Genomic DNA, 27170 nt, shown 5'->3' on the forward strand with positions numbered 1-27170 from the left:
CCAGCTTGATGCGTTTTGGCCATCTTCAATCCATTTCAGCTGATATTGATCGTCACAGCATTACCCTACACTTTCCCCTTCACTAACGTGTAGCATCTGAGCTGTCACTGTCCCATTCAGGTATACGGGAGCACGTAATTGACTGTCACTGCCGGTGCATACGTATCTTCTCTTGGATGTGGCAAATTTAAGACCAGGATTTACTCCCTAAGTATAGTTTTAGTCTAGGTCTCTGGATATCTCTGTTACCTAGAAATGGCTTGTTAAGGCCTTGAGAACTTCCAGAGGTATCTTCAGAGAGATGCAGGGGCTTTACATAGTCTCCACCCCACTCAAGTTACATTTCCTTATGAAGATAAGGCCTGTTCAGACTTAGAGAAAATGACTCCAAAGACAAAAGTGATGTTGGCAGGGATCAGATCTCTGTAATTTCGGGGCTTTGATCTAGTTCAGCTCTGGGTTTGGCCATATAATTCCTTTTAAGTCATTTTTACAATTGCAAGTCATTGCTGAATATTAAGAAGATCAAGTACTGCAGGTCTACACCATCAGCAAGTTGCTTGATTGCAATGCAGCTGGACCTGTTGTACACTATTTTGCTTCCTGCTACAGCCACCCAAGGAAGGAGGCATCAAAGGAGATGCGCAGAGGGGGTGCACATTCCAACAAACGGTGCAAATACAAAAAGAAAGAAAAAAGATAATAACAATAAGGAATAAATATCAAGAATATGAGATGAACAGTCATTGAAAGTGAGTCCACAGGTTTTGGGAACAGTTCAGTGATGGGCAAGTGAATTTGAGTGAAGTTATCCACTCTCTTTCAGGAGCCTGATGGTTGATGGTTAATAGTTGTTCCTGAACCTGGTGGTGTTAATCCTGAAGCTCCTGTACTTTCTTTGATGGCAGCACCAAAAAGAGAGGATGACTTGAATGGTGGGGGTCCCTGGAGTTGGATGCTGCTTTCCTGCGACAACACTCCATGTAGATGTACTTAGTGGTTGGGAGGGCTTAACCTGTGATGGACTGGGCCATATCCACGACTTTTTGTGGGATTTTCCATTTAAGGGCATTGGTGTTTCCATACCAGGCTGTGATGCAACCAGTTAACATACTTTTCACCATACATCTATAGAATTTGTCAAAGTTTTAGATGACATGCAGAATCTTTGCAAACTACAAAGGAAGTAGAGGTGCTGCCGTGCTTTCTTCATCTTTGCACTAAGGTGCTAGGCTCAGGAGAGGTCATCTGAAATAATAACACTGAGGTATTTAAAGTTGCTGACCCTCTCCATCTCTGATGCCCCGATGAGGACTGGTTCATGGACCTCTGGTTTCCTCCTCCTGAAGTCAATAAACAGATCCTTGGTCTTGCTGGCACTGAGTTTTTGTTGTTATGGCATCACTCAGACAGATTTTCAGCCTGCCTCCAACATGCTGATTCGTCACCACCTTTGATTCGGTCAATAATAGTGGTGGTGTCGGCAAACCTGAATATGGCATTGGAACTGTGCTTGGCCACACAGTCATAAGTGTAAAGCAAAGGCCAGGTAGAGTCTGTAGAAAAAGGTCAAGTATTCGCCCTTCAGGTCCAGACCATTCATTAGAACTAGGAAAGAGATAAAAGTTATTTTTCCAGCAGCAGAGAGGGTAGAGGAAGGGCATGGGGAGTCAAGGGGACTATCTGATCATGACTCAATATGACAGAATCAGATTACGTTTCTTTATGTTTTGCTAATAGCAAGGCTGTGAGATGTAATAAAATGCTACACCATACCAATTGAAGAGAAAAACTGAGGTAAATTGACAGATAGTTGACGGGCAGAAATGGCTAGTTTTGATATGGACAGAAAGAGCAAGTTAAAATAAGTCATTTTGATATTTAGTCCAGACGGCTGCAGTGTACCCAAATAAAAGATAAGGTATTCTTCCTCAGCTTTTGATGGCCCTCATTGTAACTGTACTGGAAGCCACAGTCAAAGTAGAAATAGGATATGCAATTAAAGTGACTAAACTGTATTTGTTGAGGTCAGTTCAATATGGACATAACAGAGCATGGTCTGTGTCATGCCGGGGAGCTTTACTAATCTGTTTTGGGATAATTTTGAAGTGGTTTTATAGAAGGTCGGTTTCAGAAGTAGGATGAGCTGGATTGTTTACCATTTTTAATATAGAACATGGACAATACACGGTGTTGTCAATACCCGTCATGATCTGAATTTGAACTAACCCCATTTGCATGTACGAAGTCCATATCTCTCAGCTCCCAACTTGATCATTTGTCTGTCTAAATACATTGCTATGTTATCTACTTTTACGACTTCTGCTGGGAGTGTTCCACCAACCTACCACCCTCTGTGTTTAAAAAAATCTTTAGCTCTCCTTTCAATTTTTCCTTTTCATCTTAAACCTATTTGAAATTTCTATCCTGGGAAAAAAGACTATAATGATCTATTTATGCTGCACATAATTTTATATAATTCTACCAGGACACCACTCAGCCTTGTGTTGCTTCAGAGAAAACAAACCGTGTGTCCAACCTCTCCTTGCAGCTAATGCTCTCTAATCCTGGCGAAATCCTGAACTTCTTTTGCACCCTCTCCAAAGCTTCCACATAATTTCTATAATGCGGTGACCAGAACTGCAGACAGCACTCCAAATATAATCTAATGAAAAGTTTTATACAGCTGCAATATAATTCACTGACCTTGGAACTCAGAGTCAGAGTCATGAAGCCCAACTGGTCCATGCCGATCCAGATTCCTTTTTTTTTGTAATTTTTTAAAATTGAAGTTCATCATCAAACAAACATTTCCATAAGATGTACTTCAGACTTTGTACATGTATATAATATAATCATATATATCACAAATCTCCACAAAGTATTTATCTGAGGTATACACTTATAGAAAAGAGTGGAAAGAAAAACCAAGCAAAAGGAAAGAACGATGTACAAGTAGGGAGTGATCTTTTTTTTAAACAAAAGATTCATTGATTTGTGAGAATAAAATCAGGCCTATGAGGCATTATGTAGTTAAACCATTTTTCCCAGTATGAATCAAATTGTTCCAGCTTATGATTAACAGATGCTGTTATCTTCTCCATTTTGTAAATGTCCATTGTAATTTCCATCCATGTATTTAAAGTTGGGCTCTCCTGTGATAACCATTTCCTAGTAAGAGTCTTTTTACCATCCACCAACAGTATATTCATTAAATATTTATCTCTTTTCAACCATTCTTGAGGTATATATCCAAAATATATGGTCTTACTCTCTAAGGGTATTTCATATTTGAAGATGTCTTGTAGGGCATTGTGTATCCCCCTCCAATAGTTTTTGATAACAGGGAAGTCCCAAAAAAATGATAATAATTTGCATTTTGATTTCCACAATTTCTCCAGCAAACAGGGAGGTTACTATTATAGTGGGATTTCTGAGAGGGTGTAATAAAATATCTCATCAATTTTTTCCATCCAAGCTCCCTCCATTTCTGTGAACTGGTACACTTCCATTGTTACCTCCATATTGTTGTCCATTCTTCCTCAGATATAATTATCCCTCTTTCCTTCTCCCATTTTGTTTTAATGTATGAAGTCGAATGTGTTTTAAGATTTGACAACCCCTTATACATGCTTGAAATGATTCTACTACCGTTATCTGAATTATATGCTTTTCTGATGAGCTCTATCAAGCATGTACTTGCCTTGGTTACATTTTTAAGCGTCTTATTAACATATTGTTGCATCTGTAAATACCGATAAAAATCTTGTTTTTCTAATTAGTGTTTCTCTTTAAGCATTTCAAAACTGAACAGTGTTCCTTCTTTCATTATGTTGCAAAGAACTGTTATTCCTTTAGCTGTCCAGTCCTTAAATCTAGCATCCAATTTATTTGATGTAAAATCTGAGTCATATGCACACCATTTAAGAATTGCAATATCTCCCACTAGATTATATGCTTTTATAGTAGTTTTCCATATTTTAAGAGTCAATTTCACCTATGGGTTATCAATAGTATTTATGTACCTTTGCAGGTTGTTATCAGCCAAAATTGCTTGTATGGGGATGGGAAGTACCCGGTCCTCAATGTTTTTCCATTGAGCGTCATATGATGGGTTGCACCAACATATCACAGCTCTCAACTGTGCTGCAAAATAATAATCTCTAAGAGAAGGTAGGCCCCACCCCCCTTTTCCTTTGCTAATTGCAAAGTTTTGAGATGAACTCTAGGCCTTTTACCATGCCAAATATACCTTGATAGCATCTTGTTCCATTCATTGAATTGATTTTGATTAATCTCTATTGGTAGGGTCTGAAAGAGATATAACAGTCTGGGCAGTATATTCATTTTAATAAACTCAATCCTTGAACTGAGACTGAAAAAAGGAATCAGGTTCCATCTTGCCACATCTTCCTTAATTTTTTTATATAAAGGTTGATAATTACATTCTGATAATTTTGCCAAATCTTTTGGCATAATGATGCCCAAATATTTGAAAGACTCTATGTGCCATGCCCAGGGGTATCGACTTTCAATTTCTCTTGGTGGGCTATAGTAATATGAAAGTAATTGGGTTTTATCTATGTTGATCTTGTATCCTGATAATGGACCATATTGTTCAAAGGATTACATCAGTTTAGGTAAAGAGTGTGTTGGTTGCTCTAGATAGATCAAAATGTCATCCGCATAACAAGCCAATTTATGCTCTGTCCCTTTAATAGTAATTCCCCTGATATCTTCATTTTGTCTGATATATTGAACTAATGGTTCCAGATATAACACGAAGAGTAGCAGTGACCATGCACAACCCTGTCTCATGCCCCTTTCTAGGGTAAGACTATTTGATAAATATCCATTGATTTTAATCCTAGCAATAGGATTGTCATATAGTGTCTGTATAGTTTTAATAATTGTGTCTTGGAAACCAAATCTATGTAAAACTCTGTAAAGAAAATTCCAATTAACCGAATCAAATGCTTTTTCAGCATCCACGCTTATCACTATTGCTTCGATTTTATTTTTTTGTTTACCATCCATAATGTGAAGTGTCCTTCGTATATTGTCTTGTGTCTGGCGTTATCGTATAAAACCTGTCTGATCATTACGTATCAGTATGGGTAGAAACTCCTCTAATCGTTTGGCCATGATGGAGGTAAATAACCTATAATCTACATTAAGAACGGATATTGGTCTAAATGACCCGCATTCCATTTTATCCTTGCCTTCTTTAGGTATAGCTGAGATTATCGCTTCCTTCCAACTGGGTGGCATTTGTGCCTTTTTTAGAGCCCAGTTCAGTGTGGGGAGTAAAACAGGAATGAACTCATTTTTAAATTCTTTGTACCACTCTCCCGTATACCCATCTGATCCTGGTGAATTGCTTAACTTAAGCCTACTAATTGCAGCTTTTAATTCAACTTCAGTTATGTCAGCAGTCATCGTTCTATTTTGTTCTTCGCTTAAAGTGGGTAACTCTAGAGAATTCAAGAAGGTGTCAATTTGAGTTATACTTCCCCCTGGAACTTTGGAATATAGAGTTTTGTAAAACACTTCAAAAGTTTCTTGAATTTAGACAATAGACAATAGGTGCAGAAGTAGACCATTCGGCCCTTCGAGCCTGCACCGCCATTCTGAGATCATGGCTGATCATCTACTATCAATACCCGGTTCCTGCCTTGTCCCCATATCCCTTGATTCCCCTATCCATAAGATACCTATCTAGCTACTTCTTGAAAGCATCCAGAGAATTAGCCTCCACTGCCTTCCGAGGCAGTGCATTCCAGACCCCCACAACTCTCTGGGAGAAGAAGTTTTTCCTTAACTCTGTCCTAAATGACCTACCCCTTATTCTCAAACCATGCCCTCTGGTACTGGACTCTCCCAGCATCTGGAACATATTTCTTGCCTCTATCCTGTCCAATCCCTTAATAATCTTATATGTTGCAATCAACTCCCCTCTCAATTCCAGCGTGTACAAGCCCAGTCTCTCTAACCTCTCTGCATAAGACAGTCCAGACATCCCAGAAATTAACCTTGTGAATCTACGCTGCACTTCCTGTACAGCCAGGATGTCCTTCCTTAACCCTGGAGACCAAAACTGTACACAATACTCCAGGTGTGGTCTCACCAGGGCCCTGTACAAATGCAAAAGGATTTCCTTGCTCTTGTACTCAATTCCCTTTGTAATAAAGGCCAACATTCCATTAGCCTTCTTCACTGCCTGCTGCACTTGCTCATTCACCTTCAGTGACTGATGAACAAGTACTCCTAGATCTCTTTGTATTTCTCCCTTACCTAACTCTACACCGTTCAGATAATAATCTGCCTTCCTGTTCTTAATAATCTGCATCCTGTTGTCATAAAACACTCGAAGTTTAGCAGGGTACGGAATTTGAAATCTAATCTTTTTTTGCTTTGGTACTCACTTTACTTCAGAGTGTTCTTTGCATTTCTGCAGAACTGCAGGGGGGGGGGGGTAATCTTGGTCGGAATATATTAATTTATCGTCGAAAAACACTCTCTTCTTAGCCCAGGCCCTTCGTAGAATCTCTGCCTTGGTGCTGTACCGAAGGAATTTTATTATTATTGAGTGAGGATTTCTATCCCGGGTAGGTTTCAGGATGAGCGTACGATGGGCTCTTTCGACTTCCAGCTCCATAGCCAAGGAAAGATCCAGCGCATCCGACAGTAACTTTCAGACAAACTCTGTCATAGACGAGCCCTCCGGTCCTTTGGGAACGTTGTAGATTCTGATATTTTTCTGCCGTGATCTTCCCTCCAGGTCAAGCAGTTTACCTTCTTGGTGATGTAATATTTTTATTGTCTTACTCAGTATACGTTCCATGTTTTGAACGTGATCTTCCACCTTCTCAATACGAGTCTCTGCCACCGCTATTTTTTGATTGACGCTGGCGAGCTCTGACTTAATATCACGGAGCTGCTGCTCTATTTCTTTCTGGAACTCCCTTTTCTCTTTCAGGATTTCGAACATATTCACCACTTCGCCTGAACGAGGCCCAGTGTCTGCCTCGCTAGCATGCGGTCGGGTAGGAGAGCCACTCGCTGCACTCCTCTCTTTTTACAATATTTTTATTCAGAAGAAAAAACAAGATTTACAGAGTGCAACACATAGATACATCTCAACATAAATTGTGTACATTCATATATTGTAATAGAATTGATCAAAATGTTATAGCATATCACATAAAGGTATACCACTCTGTAATCAAAAATTTAAAGATAGGTCATACATCATAAAAGAAAGATAAAGGGGGGAGGGGATAAGCATCATGCTTATCCCCTCCCCCTCCCCCCTTTATCTTTCCTCTGATTGTTTTTCCACCATCTCTATTACTGGGCTTCGGCCCTCTCTTCCCCCCCATTCCTGATGAAGGGTCTTGGCCTGAAACGTTGGCTACTCTTTTCTCACGCATGCTGCCTGACCTGCTGAGTTCTTTCAGCGTTGTGTATGTATTCTTTGATTCACAGCATCTGCAGTTGTATTTTTGTGTAATAATCAGATTTGATTAGGAAGCTTAAGGTAAAGGAACCCTGTAATTTGAAAGGGAGAAGATAAGGTCAGATGTACCAGTATTAAAGTGAAGTAAAGGGAATTTCAGAGGTGTGAGAGAGGAACTGGCTGAAGTTGATTGGAATGGCTCACCAGCAGGGATGATGGCAGTGCAGCAACGGTTTGAGTTTCTGGGAGCACTTCGTAAGGCACACGATGGATACATTTCAAAGAAAAGTATTCTAAAGTCAAGATGACACATTTCAATAGGAACTTAAGGGCAATTTTCACTTAATGTCAGCAAAAACAAGGAGCTGATTATTGACTTCAGGAGGGGGAAACCAGAGGTCCATGAGCCAATCCTCATTGCAGCATCAGAAGTGGGGAGGGCCAGCAACTTTAAATTCCTTGGTGTTACTTTTTTCAGAAGACCTGTCCTGGGCCTAGCACATAAGTACATTTGTGAAGAAAGCGTGACAGCACCTCTACCTCCGTAGGAGTTTGCGAAGATTTGGCATGACGCCTAAAACTTTGACAAACTTCTATGGATGTGTAGTGGAGCGTATATTGACTGGTTGCATCACAAGCTAGAATGGCAACGTTAATGCCCTTGAATAGAAAAGCCGACAAAAGGTAGTGGAAACAGCCCAATTGATCATAGATAAAGCCCTCCCCACTACTGATCATATCTACTTGAAACGCTGTCACAAGAAAGCAGCATCCATCATCATGGACCTCCATTATCCAGGCTATGCTCTCTGCTTGCTGCTGCAATCAGGGAGAAGGTACAGGAGTCTCAGGACACACATCACCGGGTTCAGGAACAGTTAGACTCTTGAACAAGAGGGACTAACTTCATTCATCTTCACCTGGCCCCCTCACTGAACTGTTCCCACAACCTATGGGCTCACTTTCAGGGACACTCTATCTCATGGGCTTGATATTTATTGCCTATTTATTATTATTATTTGGCATGTTTTGTTGTTTCTTTGTATTTACTGTAAATGTCCATAAGAAATTGAATATCAGAGTTATATATGGTGATATATACAGTGGCATGCAAAAGTTTGGGCACCCCTGGTCAAAATTTCTATTACTGTGAATAGCTAAGCTAGTGAAAGATGACCTGATTTCCAAAAGGCATAATGTTAAAGATGACACATTTCTTTAATATTTTAAGCAAGATTACCTTTTTATTTCCATCTTTTACAGTTTCAAAATAACAGAAAAGGAAAAGGGCCCAAGGCAAAAGTTTGGGTACCCTGCATGGTCAGTGCTTACTAACACCCCCTTTGGCAAGTATCACAGCTTGTAAACACTTTCTGTAGCCAGCTAAGGGTCTTTCAATTCTTGTTTGGGGGATTTTCACCCACTCTTCCTTGCAAAAGGCTTCTAGTTCTGTGAGATTCTTGGGAGTCTTGCATGCATTGCTCTTTTGAGGTCTATCCACAGATTTTCGATAAAGTTTCGGTCAGGGGACCGCGAGGGCCATGGCAAAACCTTCAGCTTGCGCCTCTTCAGGTAGTCCATTGAGGATTTTGAGGTGTATTTAGGACCATTATCCTGCTGTAGAAACCATCCTCTTTTCACCTTCAGCTTTTTTACAGACGGTGTGATGTTTGCTTCCAGAATTTGCTGGTATTTTATTGAATTCATTCTTCCCTCTACTAGTGAAATGTTCCTTGTGCCACTGGCTGCAACACAAGCATAATCGATCCGTGCCCGTGCTTAATAGTTGGAGAGGTGTTCTTTTCATGAAATTCTGCACCCTTTTTTCTCCAAACATACCTTTGCTCATTACGGCCAAAAAGTTCTATTTTAATTTCATCAGTCCACAGGACTTGTTTCCAAAATGCATCAGGCTTGTTTAGATGTTCCTTTGCAAACTTCTGACACTGAATTTTGTGGTGAGGACACAGCAAAGGTTTTCATCTGATGACTCTTCCATGAAGGTCATATTTGTGCAGGAGTTGCTGCACAGTAGAACAGTACACCACCACTCCAGAGTCTGCTAGATCTTCCTGAAGGTCTTTTGCAGTCAAATGGGGGTTTTGATTTGCGTTTCTAGCAATCCTACAAGTAGTTCTCTCGGAAAGTTATCTTGGTCTTCTAGACCTCAACTTGACCTCCACTGTTCCTTTTAACTGTCATTTCTTAATTACATTACGAACTGGGGAAACAGCAACATGAAAATGCTTTGCTATCTTCTTATAGCCTTCTCCTGCTTTGTGGGCATCAATTATTTTAATTTTTAGAGTGCTAGGCAGCTCACGAATTCTCCAACTTCCGGTGGTATGAACATCGAATTCTCCAACTTCCGGTAATTCCCTCCCTCTCCCTTCCCCATCCCACTTTTACTCTGTCTCCTCTTCTAGCTGCCTATCACCTCTCTCATGACTCTGCCTTCTTCTACTACCCACAGTGCTTTCCCCTTAGATTCCTTCTTCACCTTTCCTGCCTATCCCCTCCCTGCTTCCCCTCCCCACCCTTGATCTTTCCTCTGATTGGTTTTTCACCTGGCACATTCCACCCTCCCCCATCTTCTTTATAGGGCCCCTGCCCCCTCCTTCTTTAGTCCTGACAAAGGGTCTTGACCCGAAACGTTGACTGCTCCTTTCAATGGATGTTGCCCAACCTGCTGAGTTCATCCAGCTTATTTGTACATGTTTTTAGAGGAGCCCATGGCTGCTGATAGTTGGGACAAGTTTTGAGGAGTCTGGGTATTTATAAAGCTTTGAAATTTGCATCACCTGGCCTTTCCTAACGATGACTGTGAACAAACCATAGCCCTAACAAGCTAATTAAGGTCTGAGACCTTGGTAAAAGTTATTTGAGAGCTCAAATCTCTTGGGGTGCCCAAACTTTTGCATGGTGCTCCTTTCTCTTTTTTCACTCTAAAATTGTACAAAACAAAAATAATACACTAAACTTGCTTAAAATGTTGAAAAGAATGTTTCATCTTTAACTTTATGACTTTTGGAGATCAGTTCATCTTCTACTCACTTAACTATTCACAGTAACAGAAATTTTGACCAGGGGTGCCCAAACTTTTGCAAGCCACTGTATGTATTTTGTTAATAAATTTACCTTGAACATTTTCATCCAGATGGTAGCCAGTTATGGAATTGCCCTGTAATTAGGCTATGGATAAATAGGTGGGTTTATGTATCAGTATCACAATGGCATAAAGGGAATTACAGAGGCATGAAAGAGGAACTTGCGCAGGTGGATTAGAGGAGGATATTAGTGGGGATGACGGCAGAGCAGAGATAGCTGAAGTTTCTGGGAATAGTTCACAAGGGAAGTTAAGGACTGCATAAAAGCCAAGGAAAGGGCATATAAAATAGCAAAAGTGAGTGGGAAGTTGGATGATTGAGAAGCTTTTAAAATTCAACAAAAGGCAACCAAAATAGCCATAAGAAGGGAAAAGACGAAATATGAGGGCAAACTATCCAGTAATATAAAGCAGAATACCAAAAGTTTTTCCAGTTATATAAAGAGTAAAAGGGAGGTGAGAGTTGTTATCAGACCACTGGAAAATGATGCTGGTGAGGTTATAATGGGGAACAAAGAAATGGCAGATGAACTTAATGGGTACTTTGCATCTGTCTTCACTGTGGAAGACTCTAGCAATGTGCCAGAGGTCTGTGAGTGTCAGAGAGCAGGAGTGAGTGTCATTGTTATTACAAAGGAAAAAGTGCTAGGCATACTCAAAGGTCTTAAGGTGGCTAAGTCTCCTGGATCAGATGGATTACATCCCAGAGTCCTGAGGGAAGTTGCTGAAGAAATAACAGATGTATTGGTCATGATCTGATCTTTCAAGAATCGCTTGATTCTGGCATGGTCTCAGAGGACTGGAAGATTGCAAATGTCACTCCACTCTTTAAGAAGGGAGGAAGGCAAAAGAAAGGCAATTACATGCTAGTTAGCCTAACCTCAGTGTTTGGGAAAGTGTTAATATTATTAAAGATGAGGTTTTGGGGTACTTGGAGACTAATGATAAACTAAGTCAAGTCAGCATGGTTTCTGAAAATGGAAATCTCGCCTGGCAAATCTGTTAGAGTTCTTCAAGGAAGTAACAAGCAGGGTGGTCAAAGAGGAGGCAGTGCATGTCATTTACTTGGATTTTCAGAAGGTATTTGATAAGGTGACTCACATGAGGCTGCTTAACAAGATAAAATCCTAAGGTGTTACAGGAAAGGTACTGACATGGATAGAGGAATGGCTGACAGGCAGGAGGCAGTGAGTGAGAATAAAGAGGCCTTTACTGTTTGGCTGCCAGTGACTAGTGGTGTTTCTCAGGGGTCAGTATTGGGACCATTACTTTTTACATTGTTTGTCAATGATTCAGATAATGGAATTGATGGCTTTATGACAAAGTGTGCAGATGATACAAAGATAGGTGGAGGGATAGGTGGTGCTCAGGAAGCAATGTGATTGCAGGAGGACTTAGACAAATTGGAAGAATAGGCAAAAAAAGTGGCAGATGGAATACTGTGTTGTGAAATGTATTTTGGTAAAAGGAACAATATTGTAGACTATTATCTAAATGGGGAATAAATTCAAACATCAGGAGTACAGAAGGACTTAGCAGTCTTCGTACAAGACTCCCAGGAGGTTAATTTACAGGTTGAGTCTGTGGTAAAGAAGGCAAATTCAATATTGGCATTTATTTCAAGGGGAATAGAATATAAAAGCAAGGAGATAATGCTGAGGCTTTATAAGACACTAGTCAGGCTGCACTTGGAGTATTGTGAACAGTTTTGGGTCCTGTATCTCAGAAAGGATGTGTTGTCATTGGAGAGAGACCAGAGGAGGTACATGAGGATGATTCCAGGAATGAAGGGGTTACACATAGGAGGGATATTTGGTAGTTTTGGGCCTGCGCTCACTGGAATTTAGAGGAATGCATTTTGATTTCACTAAAACCTACCAAATGTTGAAGGGACTGGATTTGGTGGATGTGGAGAGGATGTTTCCTATGGTGGGGGTATGCAGAACTAAAGGGTATGGCCTCAAAACTGACGGGTGACCTTTTAGAACAGAGGAAAGGAGGATTTTTTTTAGTCAGAGAGTCGTAAATCTCTGGAATGCTCTGCTGTAGACTGTGGTGGAGGCCAGGTCTATGGGTATACTTAAAGTGGAAGTTGATAGTTTCCTGATTGCCCAAGGCATCAAAGGATAAGGCGAGAAGATGTGTATGAGTTTCAGTGAGATCCGGGATCAGACATTATAGAATACTGGAGCAGACTTGTTGGGCTGATTGGCCTAATTCTGCTCCTATGTCTTATGGTTTTATGGGTTAATGGGCATAGCAACTCATTAGGGCCTGTTCCGTGCTGCATCTCTAAATAAAAATGGTGAAAAAATGTAAATGGATGGACTCTTAGGAGCATTAAGGTGCAAATCTACAGCTCCTGGAAAGCAGCAATACAAGGAGAGAGGATTGGAAGGTGTCAAGCATGAAAGTTGAGAAGTCATGTGCGACTATATAAAAATTTGGGGAGGCAGCACTTGGAATATTTTTATATAATTCTTATTACTGCATTATATGAGCACCTGGATGATTCCTGGATTAGAGAGTATCAACTTTAAGGAGGGGTTGGGAAAACTTAGATTATTTTCTCTTGAACTTTGGCAAATGATATATTAGGGTGTCAAATTGTTATATTTCTAGTGGGTTTTTTTTCTTGTTTAACTTTCCTATGCATGCTTACAATTTTTATATAAGACCATAAGACCTAGAGTAGAATTAGGCCATTTCAGTTTTCCTCTGCAATTTCATCATGACTGATCCATTTCTCTCTCAACCCCATTCTCCTGCCTTCTCCCCATAACCTTTTATGCCCTGACTAATCAAGAACCTACCAACCGCCACCTTACATATATCCTGTGACCCAACCTCCATAACTGCCCATGGCAATGAATTACACAGGTTCACCACCCTCTTGATAAAGAAATTCTTCCTCACCTTGGTTCTAATTGGGACTTTGAACAGCTTATAATACTCCAAGTGAGGCCTTACATGTGCCTTATACAGCCTCAGCATTATATCCTTGCTTTTATATTCTAGTCCTCTTGAAATAAATGCTAACCTTGCATTCACTTTCCTCATGCCAATTTAAACTGCAAATTAATCTTTAGGGAATCCTGCATGAAGACTTCCAAATACCTTAGCACCTTGGATTTTTGAATTTTCCTCCCATTTAGAAAATATTATGCTTTTATTCTTTCTACCAAGTGCTATGCACTTTCCAACATTGTATTCTATCTGCCATCTCCTTGCCCATTCTCCTAATCTCTCTAATTCCTTTTGCAGTCTCTCTGCTTCCTCAGCACTACCTGCCTCTTCAACTACCCTCATATTGTCCACAAACCTGACAACAAAGCTATCAATTTTATCAGCCAAATTGTTGACATGCAACGTAAAAAGAAGTGGTCCCAACACAGGCCCCTGTGGAAGTCTACTTGTCACCAGTAGCCAATCTGAAAGGATTCCCTTTATTCCCACTCTTTGCCTCATTTCATTCAGCCAATGATCTATCCATGTTAGTATTTTTCTTGTAATATCCTGGGCTCTTATTTTGTTTAGCAGTCTCATGTGCAGCATCTTGTCAATGGCCTTTTGAAAATCTAAGTACACAAGCTTTTCCTTAGTCTATTCTGCTTGTTATTTCTTCAAAAAATTCCAACAAATTTGTCAGGCACGATTTTCCCTTAAGGAATCTATGTTGACATTTGGCCTATTTTGTCATGTGCCTCCAAGTACCCCAAAACCACATCCTTAACAATCGATTCCAACATTTCTGCAACCACTGAGGACAGGTGAACTGCTTAATAATTCCCTTTCTTCTGGCTCTCTCCCTTCTTGAAGAGTAGAGTGCCATTTGCAATTTTTCAGTCCTCTGGAACTATGCCAGAATCTATTGAGTCTTGAAAGATCATTACTAATGCCTTCATAATCTTTTCAACCACCTCTTCCAGAACTCTGGGGTGTAATGTATCAGGTCCAGGTGACTTATTTACTTCAGACCTTTCAGTTTCCACCTCCCTAGTAGCAGCAACTGCACTCACATCTGTTTCCTGACACACTCAAACTTCTGGCATACTACTAGTGTCCTCCACAGATAAGACTGAGGCAAAATACTTATTCAGTTTATCCACCATTACCTTGTCCCCCATTACTATCTCTCCAGCATTATTTTCCAGTGTTCTAATATCTACTCTTGCCTCTGTTTTACCCTTTATATATCTGAAAAAACTTCTGGTATCATTGTTGATATTATTGTCTAGCTTACCTTTATATTTCATCTTCCCCCACCCCTTTTGCCTTTTTTTTAAGCTGCCTTCTGTTGGTTTTAAAAAGTTCCCCAATCCTCTCACTTCCTACTATTTTATGCACTCTCTTTTGCTTTTATGTTGGCTTTGACTTTCTTTGTCAGCCTCAGTCGGGCCTTTAGAATACTTTCTCTTCTTTGGGATGTATCTTATCCTACGTTTTCTGAATTGCTCCTAGAAACTCCTGACATTGCTGCTCTGTCGTCATCTCTGCTTGTGTCCCCTTTCAATCAAATTTGCCAGCTCTTCTCTCGTGCCTCTGTAATTCCCTTTACTCCATTGTAGTACCGATAGACTTAACTTTAGCTTCTTCCTCTCAAATTGCAGGGAGACTTGTATCATGTTATAATCATTGCTATCTAAGGGTTCCTTTAACATAAGCTCCCTGATCATATTGGGTTAATTATACAACATTCAATTCAGAATAGCTGATTCCCTAGTGGGCTCAACCAAAGCTGCACCAAAAAGCCATCTTGGAGGCATTCCACAAATTTTCTCTCTTGGGATCCAGCATCAACTTGATTTTCCAAATCTATCTGCATATTGAAACATTGTTACAAATGTAACATTGCATTTTTGACATGCTATTTCTATTTCTCACTGTAATTTTTAAACCTCATCCTGGCTACTGTTCGGAGGCCTGTAAATAACTTCCTCTAGTGTCTTCTTACCCTTGCAGTTTCTTAACTTTACCCAAAAGGATTCTACATATTCCGATCCTATGTCACCTCTTTCTAAAGATTTGATTTCACTTTTATCAGCAGAGCCAGTCCTCCTCTAATGCCAACCTGTCTTTCCTTTTGATAGATGGTATATCCTTTGATATTAAGCTCCCCAGTACAATCGTCTTTCAGCCTTGACTCTGTGATCCCCACAATGTCATCCCTGCCAATCTCTAACTGTGCTACAAGATCATCTACCTTATTTCGTATACTGCGTCCTGGACATGAAACATCCCTGACCTGGCACCTGGGAGGCAACATACCTTCTGGGTCATTCTATCACTTCCACAGACTCTCCAATCTACTCCTCTAACTGCATTCTTCCACTCCCCCCCTTGCCTTCTGAGCCACCCATAATCATCTATCTCCACTCTCTGGCCACTTTATTAGGTACAACTGGTCTTCAATGCAAATATCTAATCAGTCAATCATGTGGCAGCAACTCAATGCAATCATGGTCAAGAGGTTTAGTTGAGAGGAGGAATATTCCAGTAGAACCCTGGAGTCCTGATTGGAGTTTTGGAGCAAAGGGCTGAGCCTGCTGTTAGGCAGGAAGGGTGTGGGGTAGAGATGGCAGCAAGAGACAGAGAAGATGGAGGTAGTGAAAGGGAGATGGTATTGAGTGATAGGAATTGGCTGGTGGAAGGTGAATGGCAAGTTACTGGGAAATGGAAAAATAAGCAGCTGATTGAGGATTGTTGTGGTGATGAAGGCAATAGACAGGATTTAAATTAAAGAAGGAAGGACGAGTGTAAAGTTTTGTTGAGTTTTGACAGTGGACCTGTTTCTGATATCAATCCAATCCAGCTAAGGATTTGAAAAAAATCATTAGGAGATATTGTGAGTGCAAAACCTTTAAGAGATGGGACACTATTTGTGTTTTGTAAACATAATAAGTAATTTGAGAAAGCTTTGGGGTTAAAAGCTGTAAGAGGATGGAAAGTAACACCAAGGAGTCATGTTGAATGACAGTGGCTTTGGGGAGTAAGCTCTGGAGTGCCTCAAGATGTATCCATGGACTAGTTGGGGGAAAAGTTGTGGATGGTAAACATTTAAAAGAGTCTTGTGGAGGAGTCAGAACAAATAGCTCATTGATGTTGATTAAATTGATGAAAAAAAGGTGCCAGGTAGGGTTGATTTACATTGTTTGAGTCTATCTGAAGAAGTAACACTGAGGAATTTAAAGTTGCTGACCCTCTCCACCTCTGATCCTCCGATGAGGACTGGCTCATGGATCTTTGCTTTCCTTGTCCTGAGTCATTAATCAGTTCCTTGGATATGCTGAAGTTGAGTGAGATGTTTCAGTCTGCCTTTTTCTATCTGATTCATAACAATTTTTGATTTGGCCGACGACTGTGATGTCATCAACAAACTTGAATATGGCATTGAAGTTGTGCTTAGCCGCACAGTCATAAGTGTAAAGCGAGTAGATCAGGTAAGAGGACAGAAGGTTGGTCATCCAATATTGCCACCATTATTGGTGTTGGGTGCACTGCATTTATAAGGTCTTCAGTTTTGGGTGGATTGGAAATGAATGGGCACAAAATCTTGAGTTGTTTAATGTGGAATATAGTCCTAGTGTGTTCTTTCCTGTCAGCCATCCATGGTTTATCCCTCTGCCCATGGTTGACTTATGTCTTCAAGAAAAGATCAAGATAAAAAACGATTGGTATCAGTGGCGCAGAATTTCAGCAATATGTGCAAGGCAGATTTCTTGCATATCAACACAGATGATTCAAAAAAATCAAGTGAAAGGTCATGCAGACGCTTCTGGTTTAGGTGTCTATTTAGAAAAGGTTATCAAATAAAGTGTCAGTATTCATGTCTGAGATAGTTGCTGCCTTTTCAGCCTTGGAATAGGTTGAGAAATATGCCCTGATTACTTTTTCATTTTAAGAATCTTTTTATTGATACATAATATTCTACAACTGTAGAGTAATACAAAACTTCAACAAATTGAAATGTATACAATTAGTAAAGCTGAAGAAAAAAACTAATCATAATATATAAAAATGAAAAAAAAATTCATATAGAAAAATGAAGGAAAAAAAAGAACCCCATCTAAGAAAAAAGCCCATTAACTACAAAAAACCCCATTAGGAATCAACCCCCAGAAGCAATACGTTTAGCCATAATCTAAATATATATTAAAAAAGTCATCAACCGCCAATTCACATTTTTAAAAAGATAATAAAATTGGAAGGAAACCATATAGAATAATTCAAATTAAATGGTAATAATTAGCAAAAGAACCCCATCTTCTCTCAAAATCAAATCGAGGTTCAAGAGTTCTACTTCTAATTTTTTCCAAACTGAGACATAACATTACTTGAGAAAACCATTCAATTAATGTAGGGGAAGAGATATCTTTCCATTTTAATAAAATAGCCCCTCTTGCCAACAATGTAACAAGTGATCTGAAGATGAAATACCCTGAATATGATGCGGAACTATTCCAAATAGAACAGTTGTCTATTAGGTTGTAAATTAATTTTCAAAGCTTTAGAGATTGTAGAAAATAAAGATTTCCAAAACAGTTTTAATGAAGAACATGACCAGAACATATGTGACAAAGTAGCTACTTCAGTTTTACATCTATCACAGTGATTATCAACACTAGGAAATATTTTAGATAGTCTCTGCTTTGTTAAATAATAACAATGGACAATTTTAAATTGAATTAAACAGTGATTGGCACATATAGAAGAAGAATTTATGTTTTTCAAAATACGAACCCACTCTTCATTCACAGAGGTCATATTAAGTTCTCTCTCCCAATCTTGTTTAATCTTTAGTGATAGGTTCTCTTTTTGTAACAAAAGTAAATTATAGATTCTATTAATGGAATTCTACTAATTCTACTAATTCCAAATTTAAAGTTTTACCCGGTTATTAAACAATCTTTACAGATTTGGATTCAGTTTCGTAATTTTTAAAGTTTTAAACAATTTAAGTTGTCTAGTTTTATATATCGAAACTTTTCATTTAAACCTTCAATAATTGACCCCATTTTTTTCCTATGGAAAAATAAAGGGATCCGTTTTTTTTACAGATTTATTCTGTGATGGTCGATTGATGACTTTTGAAGAGTTAATTAATATACTCGCTCATACACATTTTTTGCAGTATTTTCAGGTTAGACATTTTTTACAACAATATTTACCTAAGTTTCCATATTTACAAGAATCTGGTTTGTTGGATACCATTTTGAAATTGAATCCCTTAGTGAAAGGTTCCATATGCCCTGATTACAATTGCAAGAAGAAGTTTGTGAACCCTTTGCAATTACCTGGTTTTCTGCATTAATTACTGAGGTGTGATCTTCATTTAAGTCACAATAATAGAGAAACACAAACTGCCTAAACTAATAACACAGAAACAATTGTACTTCTTCTCCCCATTACTGAGTACACCATTTAAACAATCATAGTTTCGGTTCAAAAAAGTGTGTGTACCTTTGGAGTAATGCCTTCTACAAAAACTATTTGGAATCAGGTGTTTCAATCAATGAGTTGAGATTGGAGATGTGGGTTGTAGAGATGCCCTGTTCTTTAAAAAAGACATACAAAATCAGGTTACTGACAGAACCTGCACTTCTCAAGAAAGATCTCTTTATGTGTACTATGCCTTAAACAAAACAACTTCCAGAGGACTTTAGAAGAAGAATTGTAGAGATGCATGAAGCTAGAAAAGGCTACAAAAGCATTTCTAAAGACCTGAGTGTTCATCAGTCCACAGTAAAAGAAATTGTCTCCAAATGGAGGAAATTCAGTGCTGTTGCTATGCTCCCTCGGAGCGGGCATCCTGCAAAGATCACACCAAGAGCACAGTGTGCAGTGCTGAAGGAGGTGTAAAAGTACCCAAGAGTAGCAGGAAAAGACCTGCAGAAACTTCTCGAATTTGCTGAAGTCTCTGTTCATGTGTCCACCATAAGAAAAACACTGAACAAGAATGGTGTTCATGGTCGGGCATCATGGAGGAAACCACTGCTCTCCAAAAACAAAACATTGCTGCACATCTCAAGTTTGCAAAGACAACCTGGGTATTCTACAACACTTCTGGGACAATATTCTGTGGACAGATGAGACAAAAGCTAAACTTTTGGTAGAAATGCGCACTGTTATGTTTGGAGGAAAAAACACACCAACACCAAAACTGTATACAACTGTGAAGCATGTTGGAAGGAGCATCATGGTTTGGGGCTGCTTTGCTGCCTCAGGGCCTGGACAGCTTGCAGTCGTTGAGGGAACAATGAATGTCATTGTGTCAAGACATTTTACAGGAGAACATCGGGATAGTGGTCTGTCACCTGAAGCTTAATAGAAGTTGGATGATGCAACAAGTCAGTGATCTAAAACACAAGAATAAATTAACAACAGAATGGTTTAAAAAGAAGAAAATTTGTGTTTTGAAATGGCCAAGTCAGAGTCCAGATCTTAACCCAATTGAGATGCTGTTGCATAACCTGAAGAGGGCTTTTCATACAAGGTATCCCAGAAATATTGATGAACTGAAACAGTTTTGTATGGAGGAATGGTCTAAAATTCCTCTAAGCTGATGTGCAGGACTTATCAACAGTTACCAGAAATGTTTGGTTGAAGTAATTGCTGTACAAGGAGGTCACACCAGTTACTGAAAGCTATGGTTCACATACTTTTTCCAACAAATACATGTAATATTAGAACATTTTTCTCAATAAATGAACATGTATAAGGTTTTTGTGTTATTTAATTGGATTCTCTAGTACTGACATGAAGATCTGATCACATTTGAGATCATATTTATGCAGAAATAAAGAAAATTTGAAAGGGTTCACTAACTTCCTGGCACCACTGTATGTCTGTGCTCTGATTTGTTCTTGATTTTGACATCTATTACAACAAGTATTTCAAATTGTAGGCCAGGCATTCTTCTTCAGGTTGGACAACATCTGTTGAAGCTGCAGGGTCTAGGCTTGTGTATCCAGTTCTTCTGGGTCCCTGCCCATGTTGGTGTTGAAGAAAATGAGGTGGCAATTATTCTAGCCAAGCAATTACTTAAAATTAAGGTTATAAATGTTGTGATGCCTTTGCATAAAGGGGAAGTGAAAGTCATAATTAAAAAATGTATTCAATCACTGTGGCAACAAAGTTGGAAGAAGAAAACAAAGGACAGCATTTTATACAAAATTCAGAGGATGGTGGGAACTTAACTGAGGGATGGGTATAAAAGGAGGGAAGAAGTTATAGAACATAGAACATAAAACATAGAATAGTACAGCACAGTACAGGCCCTTCGGCCCACAATGTTGTGCCGACCCTTAAACCCTGTCTCCCATATAAACCCTCACTTTAAATTTCTCCATATACCTTCATGTACAACAGTCTCTAGAGTTTACAGGGAATTTTGTGAAAAAAAATCCAGTGAGTGGCAGTTCTGTGGGCGAAAGTGTTTTGTTAATGATGGAAGTCAGAGGAGAATGGCTAGATTGGTTCAAGCTGAAGGCAACAGTAACTCAAATAACCAAATGTTACCACAGTGGTGTACAGAAGAGCATCTCTGAGTGCAAAACATGTCAAACCTTGAAGTGGATGGGCTACAGCTGCAAAAGACCACAAAGAGTTCCATTCCTGTACCTAGTAGTAGCCACAGGGTGAATGTATAATTGTTCAGTAAATTTTCTCGCCATTTACAAGACTGAGGCCTTACAGAAATACATAAAATTTATGATAGGTGCAGATAATTGAGCCATTTTCAGGATGGAAATGTCAAATACTAGAGAGTGTAGCTTTAAAATGAGAGGGGGAGGTTTAAAGAAAATATACAGGATGACACACACAAAATGCTGGTGGAACACAGCAGGCCAGGCAGCATCTATAGGAAGAAGCACTGTCGATGTTTTGGACTGAGACCCCTCGTCAGGACTAACTGAAAGGAGAGATTCTAAGAGATTTGAAAGCAGTGGGGGGAGGGGGAAATGCGAAATGATAGGAGAAGACCGGAGGGGGTGGGGTGAAGCTTAGAGCTGGAAAGGTGATTGGTGAAAGTGATACAGAGCTGGAGAAGGGAAATATCATGGGACGGGAGGCCTTGGGAGAAAGAAAGGGGGAGGGGAGCACCAGAGGGAGATGGAGAACAGGCAGGGTGATGGGCAGAGAGAGAGAGAGAAAAAAACAAACAACAAAATATGTCAGGGATGGGGTAAGAAGGGGAGGAGGGGCATTAACGGAAGCTAGAGAAGTCAATGTTCATGCCATCAGGTTGGAGGCTACCCAGCCGGTATATAAGGTGTTGTTCCTCCAATCTGATTGTTGATTCATCTATAACAGTAGAGGAGGCCATGGATAGACATATGAGAATGGGAATGAGACATGGAATTAAAATGTGTGGCCACTGGGAGATCCTGTAAAATCTCTTAGAATCTCTCCTTTCAGTTAAATCTCTTAGAATCTTTCCTTTCAGTTAGTCCTGACGAAGGGTCTCGGCCCGAAACATCGACAGTGCTTCTTCCTATAGATGCTGCCTGGCCTGCTGTGTTCCACCAGCATTTTGTGTGTGTTGTTTGAATTTCCAGCATCTGCAGATTTCCTCGTGATATAGAGGATGAGATGTTTTACAGAGAGTGGTAGTGTGCTGGCACGGGAAGCAATGGAAGCGGATACGATAGCAATGTTTAAGACATATCTAGATAAGCACACAAACATACAAAGTAAAGAGGGATAGAGACAAGGTGCAACTTGATGGGATTATTTTCCTTTAGCATTATAATCAGCATGCCACTGTGGGCTGCTGTGCTGTACTGTTCTTTGATTGTTCTAATATACAACAGAGAACACTTCTCTGTTTGGCAATAAACATTGCCAAAGTTTATATCGGCCAAAGAAAGCAGATGGGATCTTGGTTTAAGATCTCAAATACAATACTTCTGAATGCTTCCACAGATCTGTAGTGGAATGATAGCCCAGATGGCTTATGTGCTTCAGTCTCAATCGTAGGCCTTGAATACAATCTTGTGACTTTAATGGGAATACACCACCTAATTGACAACTGAAATGTAAGGTAGTAACAAATTCTTTTATTAATTGCATGCTTTTTTATTTGAAATAATATTTGGATATTTAAAACCTTTAATTGTTTTTGCTGTTTCTTTGTTTTAATTCAATCACTTTGCAAGCTTCAGCCAAGCAATGTCACACTTGTCCTTGCAATATAATATTTAAAAACCTGACATATTTATATTGCGCTCATTCCAAGGCAACATCCCTTGATTTTGGTGTCCAAAAGTGAATGGAAAACTCCAGATGTAATTTGACCCAGTCTTTGTTCAATTGGGTATATACACTCAGTGGCCACTTTATTAGGTACACCTCTACACCTACTCACTAATGCAAATAGCCAAGCACGTGGCAGCAACTCCATGCATAAAAGCAGAAAGCTGCACACGTAGTGAAGAGGTTCAGTTGTTGTTCAGACCAAATATCAGAATGGGGAAGAAATGTGATATAAGTGATTTTGGCTGTGAAATTATTGTTGGTGCCAACGTTGTGGTTTGAGTATCTCAGAAACTGATGATCTCCTTGGATTTTCATGCACAACAGTTTCTAAAATTTCCAAAGAATGGTGCCAGAAACAAAATACATCCAGTGAGCAGCAGTTCAATAGGTGAAAATGTCTTATTAATGAGAGACGTCAGAGGGGAATGATCAGAAAGATCAAGCTGATAGGAAAGTGATAGTAACTTGGATAACCATGCACTACAGCAATGGTGTGTAGAAGAAAATTTTTATATGCATAACATGTTGAACCTTGAAGTGGATGGGCTATAGGAGGTACTTAATAAAGTGGCCATTGATCGTATATCTCACTTGTGTCATAAAATGACTTGATATTTAATGGTTATTGTGCTTGTATCATCAAAAATGTTAATATAATTTTTATTAAAGGAATCTGGAAGAAGTGATTTTTATCTTTCATTTCCCTATCTGTATTTACAGTTAATTAATTTCATTGAATTTCCTTATTGCCAAATTTCTTTTAGATTGAGAGGTCCGAAAAACTAGTGCCAGAAATAAAAACGAAGTGGCAAGACAAGCTATATGAGGTAGCCATTTTTTGCTGTCAATGAGTAGATTATAAATGTGAATAATATGATACTTGTTTAATGAACAAAAATGAAAATTAATTGTTAATTTATTTCCTGAAACCTTTGAAATATGTAAACAAGTGTAATTCATTTTATTGCTGAAGGAAATGGAGAGGATTCCGGTAAGAGCAGCTTCAATGGTGAAGGAAGGGAAAACCCCTTGTCTGAAGAAGGAGAACATCTCTGACGTACTGGAAAGGAAAGTCTCATGCTGGGAACAGATGTGGTGGAGATGTAGGAATTGACAAAAGGGAATAGCATTTTTACAGGAGACAAGGTGGGAAGTGGAAAAGTCAAGATAGCCATGGGAATCACTAGATATATAAAATATATCAGTAGACAGTTTGTCTCCAGAGATGGAGAACAAGGGGAGAGACTATCAGAAATGTACCAAGTGAGTTTAAGGGCAGGGTGGAAGTTTTAAGGCAAAGTTGATGAAATTGACGAGCTCAGCATTGGCATATGGAGCAGCACTAATGCAGCCATCAATGTAGTGCAGAAAGATTAGGGAAGTATTACCCGGTAAGGCTAGGAACATACTGTTCCATGTACCCAATGAGTAGAAGGCATAGCTGGGGCCAGTGTGGGTGCCCATGGGTACCCCTTGAATCTGGAGAAAGAGGGACACGTTTTCTTAGCTTCCATCCCTGTCAAGCCTTTTCATGATCTTTTATGTTTCAGTAAGATCACCTCTCACTCTTCTAATGTCAAGAAGCTACAGACTCTAATTGTTACAGATTCTTATGATAATATCTTCACAACTGCAAGTAATCTAGAAGACCTTCTCTGCACTGCCACAAAATCAAGTATATTTTCTTTACATAAAGAAATCTAAACTGCACGCAGTGATCCTGTAAGGCCTCATCACAGTCCTGTATTGTCATAGTAGAAAGTCAAATGATATTTTACTCTCTATCCCATATTCAATGGGGTCAGGCCATTTAAATCACATTCTGTATTTCTATTTTTCCCTACCAAAATCTATAACCTGCCAGGGGGCCTGTATGGATGTGCCGGGGGCAACATGCTACCCCTGCACTGAAGCCATGGCTCTCTGGCAGGGCAGCTGCAGACAGTGGACCAGGCAACGAACACCACTGGTCTCACAGTGGCACGCTGCTCTGCAGCACACCCCGCGGTGGCCCAGCGCAATGCAGCGGAGCCGGGGGCGAGCGATGGTGGCAGCGCTTCAGGTGGTAGCCAGTGGCTAGGTGGGCCTCCCCACCAGCAGTGAGCAGGGGAGCTGGCCTGGTGACGGGATGGCTGAGCATGGCAGAGTTCTCTGCCCTGGATCGAGGGGCCAAAGCCCTATACTCTCAGTGGGGCACATTGGAGATCCTCCAGCAGCAGTGTCAGGCATCTCCTGCATCTGGTAGTTCCCCGGGGGATCCTCACTACGGTGCTGCGATCGGTGTGCGGGCTGGTGGGGGCGCGCATTTCGAGGTCACAAAGACGTTGGGCAAGCTGTGTGAATGCTTCTACTGGCCTGGATACAGGCAGGCGTGGAGCTGTTCATGCACTGCTGCGATGCCTGGCCATCAATCCAGGGTACCAATGCAGCAGTACATGGAGGGAGCCCAGGTATATTCTACTGCTCCACTCGGGAGAAGGGACTATCCCTCAAGCTTGGAAGGTGCTGGAAGAGGCCGGGTGGGGTGCTCAACCACATCTCTGTTGTGGTATACTGGGTGCGGATGCCTGAGCGATGGAGCGCAATTGTGCTGGGTGGCACTGTATCAGCCCTCGGCTACCACTGAACCAGCGAGGCTGAAGGAAGGAAGTGCCCCGCCTCTGGCCTCACCCAACAGTTCCTCCCTTGAGGGAGGGCCACAGATACCCCACAGTGCCCAGGCAATGGTGTCGACCGCCACTAGGACTTTTTGACGTTGTGGACTCTGGCGTTGCCTGGGACAGCTGACCCCTCGGGGTGGGGGCAGTGTGCCTCTCCGGGGGCGTGGTCGATAGCCCACCCCAATATTCCTACTGGCCAGTGCTATTTATTGTTCTTGTTTAAAATGCGTTGATGGGAATATGGTTGGATGTTCAAGTTCATTTAATGTTACATTTTAACTTGGGTTATACAGTTTATGGATCGTCCTGACTGTAACCGGGGTGTGTGATAATCACCTCCAGCTTCAGTATGAGACTAAGCGATTCTCTCTCCTGGTCATAGCGCCCGTTTTAGTGCTTTTTGCTATAAAACCTGCAGTTGAGCTAAACGAGCTTCTCTTGTCTGTCATCATAGACCAAATGCTCACGACAATATGGTTCTTTCATCAACGTTAAATAGCTGAAGACCCAGAACTGAACAATTTGGCATTGCATTGATTATGTTTTGCCAACCTAAAATGGCCCATTTATCTTTCTGCTTTCTGTTGGTTAACCAAAGTTAACTTTGATATATTCATTATCTGGAGTCTTTGTGTACGAACCTTTCATGCATCACTGTATCAAAGACCTTTTCAAAATCCAAATACACTACTCAATTGCACATGTTGCTAAGTGCAACTGTAAAGAGCTATATACTAGTTTTGTCAAACATAATTTCCTTCACAAACAAAATCATTGACTATGTTACATGACAGGTTTCTGATTTTTTTATTCACAAAGATGACAGCTTTATCAATTATTCTACCCATCCATCTATGTCTCTATACTTGGATCTAGCTTGATTATTGCTTGTAATGACCTGCCTTGTGCAGCTGGATCCTGGACTTCCTGTTAGATCACCAGCAGGTGGTAAGAGTGGCTCCCTCACCTCTGCCCCTCTGACCCTCAAAACAGGTGCCCCTCAGGGCTGTGTCCTAAGCCCCCTCCTTTTCTCTCTGTTTACCCATGACTGCGTTGCCACCACTGCTCAAATCTGCTAATTAAATTTGCAGAAGATACATTGATTAGCCTCATCTCAAATAATAACGAGTCAGCTTACGGAGAAGAAGTCATTACCCTTACACAGTGGTGTCAAGAAAACAACCTCTTCCTCAATGTCACGAAAACAAAGGAGCTGGTTGTGGACTACAGGAGGAACGGAGAAAGGCTTACCCCTATTGATATCAATGGATCTAGGGTTGAGGGGGTGAACAGCATTGTTTACACATCACCGAGGACTCCTCTTGGTCTGTACATATTGGCTGTGTGGTGAAAAAAGCACAACAGCACCTCTTTCACCTCAGATGGTTGAAGAAGTTTGGCATGGATCCCCAAATCCCAAGGACTTTCTACAGGAGCACAATTGAGAGCATCCTGACTGGCTGTATCACTTCCTGGTATGGGAGCTGTACTTCCCTAAAACACAGGGCTCTGCAGAGAGTTGTGCAGACAGTCCAGCGTATCTGTAGATGTGAACTTCCCACTATTCAGGACATTTACAAAGACAGGTGTGTAAAAAGGGCCTGAAGGATCATTGGGGACCCGAGTTACCCCAACTACAAACTGTTCCAGCTGCTACCATCCAGGAAACGGTACTGCAGCATAAATC

At 40.4% G+C, this 27170-nt stretch overlaps 1 protein-coding gene across 6 annotated transcripts in view; it reads left to right on the plus strand.

The window, feature by feature from the left end:
• The window catches only part of LOC140730525 (uncharacterized), a 125721-nt gene that overhangs the window by 80816 nt on the left and 17735 nt on the right, over positions 1–27170 (plus strand). For 4 of the 6 annotated variants that reach the window (XM_073051090.1, XM_073051093.1, XM_073051092.1 and 1 more), the window contains exon 8: positions 23588–23650. The exons of the other annotated variants lie outside the window; for them this stretch is intronic. In XM_073051090.1, the coding sequence (XP_072907191.1) occupies positions 23588–23650 (63 nt within the window). The remainder of the gene's footprint in view (positions 1–23587; positions 23651–27170) is intronic. 6 annotated transcript variants of the gene reach the window in all.

This window comes from Hemitrygon akajei, chromosome 7 (genome assembly GCF_048418815.1).
Source record: "Hemitrygon akajei chromosome 7, sHemAka1.3, whole genome shotgun sequence".
NCBI lineage: Eukaryota > Metazoa > Chordata > Chondrichthyes > Myliobatiformes > Dasyatidae > Hemitrygon > Hemitrygon akajei.